The sequence below is a fragment of the Serinus canaria genome (genome assembly GCF_022539315.1).
Source record: "Serinus canaria isolate serCan28SL12 chromosome 7 unlocalized genomic scaffold, serCan2020 HiC_scaffold_29, whole genome shotgun sequence".
NCBI classification, from domain to species: Eukaryota; Metazoa; Chordata; class Aves; order Passeriformes; family Fringillidae; genus Serinus; species Serinus canaria.
The window spans coordinates 3,073,558-3,076,889 of NW_026108147.1; the positions used below are offsets into that span (position 1 = coordinate 3,073,558).

A 3,332-nucleotide genomic window follows, 5' to 3' on the forward strand; every position below is an offset into this window, starting at 1 on the left:
TCACTCCCCCCACGCTGCGGTTTGGAACAGAGAGGCTGGCACACAGGGCTGAGAGGAGAAGGGATTTTATTGCCAGCTCGGTTCAGGGGTTCAGCTCCAGCCGGGGAGGGCGGGGAGCTGCGCAGCCCCTCTGCCCGGGCCCGCCGGGCCGGCTGCCCCCGCCCAGCGCTCGCCGCCTCCCGAAGCGCCCCACGGGCCGGATCCCGCGGCCCGTGTACCACGAGGGGTCGATGTCCGGGTCTGAGGGAAAAGCCGAGAACCCGTCAGGGGCATTGTGCTCACCAGTGAGGGGATGGGAGCACCAGGGGAGCAGGGAAGGGGGATGAGGAGGATAAAAGCTGTTGCGATTCTCTCTCAAAGCAGCTCCTGCACAGTGGCAGCAGCTCCTCACCCCCAAGTGCAGCTGAGCCGGGGGATGCAGAGGGGGCTGGAGGCGGGGGGTGGCTGGGATGGGTCCCTTACTCGTGTTCTCCCTACTCCTGATTTCCATGGAGCGCTCCAGGACTCGGCCGTGGGTGGCGGGCAGGCTCAGGCAGACGAGCAGCAGCCACAGGAGGCAGGCGACCCCCAGCTTCATCCCCAGCACTTCGGGGCCGCTGAGATTTGGCTGTGAAGTCTCCTGAGCTCTGCTGAAGGCTCCGATGTGACTGCAGGAGAGAAGGGATTTGGCTGTTGATGTGTGTCCCCAAGCCAGCAGCAAAGGGCTCGGGGACAGCATCAGAACAAACCCAGGGGTTTGCTGGGGCTGACACCTCTGGGGAAAATACCACCTCCAAATATGAGCTGCACAAACCTCATGGTCATTGAAACAGGTTTTGATCCTAGCCTGGTGCCTTAGGTCAGGCCTGGTCTTCTCAGGGACCCCCAGTAAACCTGTGGGACCCCAGAGCCCAAGGGATGGGGACCACCACCAAAATGCTACTATGGCTGCAGAGCCACAGATGGGGGAGGGAGGGATGGATGGATGGATGGATGGATGGATGGATGGATGGATGGATGGATGGATGGATGGATGGATGGATGGATGGATGGATGGATGGATGGATGGATGGATGGATGGATGGCGAGTGACCACCTCTGCACAGCTGGCACCCACCCCTGGCCGCGGCTGCTGAAGTGACAGCCTGGGAACACCCTGTGCCACACTTTGGGGTACAGAGGCGCTGAGCAGGGTGGGCTGGGTGAAGGGCTGGGTGAGGGGCTGGGTCTCTGCAGCCGCCCAAAATAGGGAGCAGGGCAGGGGAGCCAAGCGGGAGAGCTGGGCGAGGCAGGACACGGCGGGGCTGGCAGCTGCTCCGTTTCCAGCCACTTTCGTGAAGGAAAAGTTCGCAGCGCGCTGAGCAGGAGACACCCCGCGCTCCCGGGAGCTCAGGTTTGCTGTGACCACCAACTTTTGGATCCCCTCCCATCCCCGCCAGCCGGCTGGACAGACCCGAGGACAGACACACGGAGAGGCAAAGCAGCATTCGGGAATTACCGAGAGCATCCCGGCAGGCAGAGGAAAGCGCCGCTGCCGAGCCGCACTTACCGGGGCGGGGCGAGCAGAGGTGGCCGCTCCGTCCCGCTGAGCCAGGTGCGCCGCTGTGAGCCGGAGTCCCCTCCAGCGCTGCTTTTATGCCGGATTCGTGCTGATGTCAGAGGCGACCGAGCCGGGGCATCTCCCCTCCCTCCCCGCTGTCCCCTCTCATCAAATCAGCACCGGGATTTTGGTGAGTCAGAAGGGATCAGCATTTTATCTGGCGCTGGCTGAGGGAGATAGTTTGGGAATTTGTTAATGCCCGTCCTCGACGCGGGGTTATTTCGGACAAGGGGAAGTTTTCTTCTTCACCCCCCGGCGCCCACTGCCAGGGTCGGTGTGTGCTGCTGCCCTGAACGCTGGAGGGAACAGTGCAATTCCACCGCAGGATTTACAGCGGTGCCACCACCCCTTCCCCTCCACTCCCCCCAAAACCCTGCTTTAGGGAAAGCAGAACACTAAACACACAGACCAGGGAATGGTGATGTGCTGGGGCACACGGGCTGGCAGGAACGGGCTTGTTCTGGGCATGAGGGCTCCAAATCCCCTCACTCCCATTTTAAATGGATTTTAAAGATTTCTGATGTTTATCCTGCTGGATGTGACACTGGAGGAGCCAGCATGAGGGTCAGTTGGTGTCCAAGCAGACAGAAGTGGGACATCCCGAGACAGGGATGAGACATCTCTGTGCTGTCAGGACTGTGAAGACACTGTCACCAGCAGGGGAAGGTCTCTGTGTGCCACCCCCATGTGGGGTGGCTTTGCCCTGGGACAGAGCTCCATCTCAGGCAGTGCCAGCTCCCCTGCCTGAGCACAGCCTGTGCTGGGGACAGGTGGGACACAGGGGACAGCCACAGATGTGCAGCAAAGCAGGGAAAGGACTGAAGAGAGGAGAACCTGCCCCAGGCTGGGCTTTAGCCAGGGAAATCCCCACCCCTGGCTCAGCAGGCCTCTCTCCACCCCAGGGTTGCTGCTGATATTTAATATAGATTTAAAGCAATCCCTTGATGCTGTGGGCTTGTGCTTCTTGTGGCTTCAGCTGCCAGGCTGGGTTCAGGGTTTCCATGCAGTGCCTTTATCTCAGGGCCAGCCACTCCTCAGCACCTGGGCATCCCCTTTGCCCACCCAGTGGCTCCATCCCTGGGCACCACTGACCCCCCTCCTCACACCTGTGGCCCTGTGGCCAGTGTCTGACCACTCATGTGGCCATCCTGATGTGCACCATCTGCCCCACTTGGCTTCAGTGCTGCTGGCTCAGCTCCTGCCTGCTCCACCTGGCCAGCTTTGAAGCAAGGAGTGCACAGGATGGGTAAAGAAATGGATGGAGCTGCTGGAGCAGGTCCAGAAGAGGCTGTGGAGATGCTCTGAGGGCTGGAGCCAGGCTGGGAGAGCTGGGGGTGCTCACCTGGACACCCAGAAAGCTCTGAGGAGAGCTCAGAGCCCTTCCAGTGCCTAAAGGGGCTCCAGGAGAGCTGGAGAGGGACTGGGGAAAGGGATGGAGGGACAGGACACAGGGAATGGCTCCCACTGCCAGAGGGGAGGGATAGATGGGATATAGGGAAGGAATTCTTCCCTGTGAGGGTGGGGACGCCCTCAGAAAATTGTGGCTGCCCCTGGATCCCTGGAAGTGTCCAAGGCCAGGCTGGACAGAGCTTGGAACAACCTGGGCTAGTGGAAGGCATCCCTGGTTTGGCAGGGGTGTGAGCAGAGGGGCTTTGAGATCCCTTCCAAGCCCACCCATTCTGGGATTCCATGGGAAGAGGAAGGAGCCTTCACTCGAGTGTGGTGAAAAAACAGACCCTGGGAGATGGGTGGG

The 3,332-nt window shown here is 60.8% G+C and overlaps 1 protein-coding gene across 1 annotated transcript; it reads right to left on the bottom strand.

Moving 5' to 3' along the window:
- Positions 1 to 82: 82 nt before the first annotated feature.
- PRLH (prolactin releasing hormone) lies at positions 83 to 1,601 on the bottom strand. The gene is made up of 3 exons (XM_050987540.1): positions 1,529 to 1,601; positions 478 to 647; positions 83 to 240 (listed from the first exon to the last, which is right to left on the bottom strand). The coding sequence occupies exons 2-3, from the start codon at positions 575 to 577 to the stop codon at positions 83 to 85; spliced, it is 258 nt and encodes an 85-aa protein (XP_050843497.1). The 5' UTR covers positions 578 to 647; positions 1,529 to 1,601.
- Between the last annotated feature and the right edge of the window lie 1,731 nt (positions 1,602 to 3,332).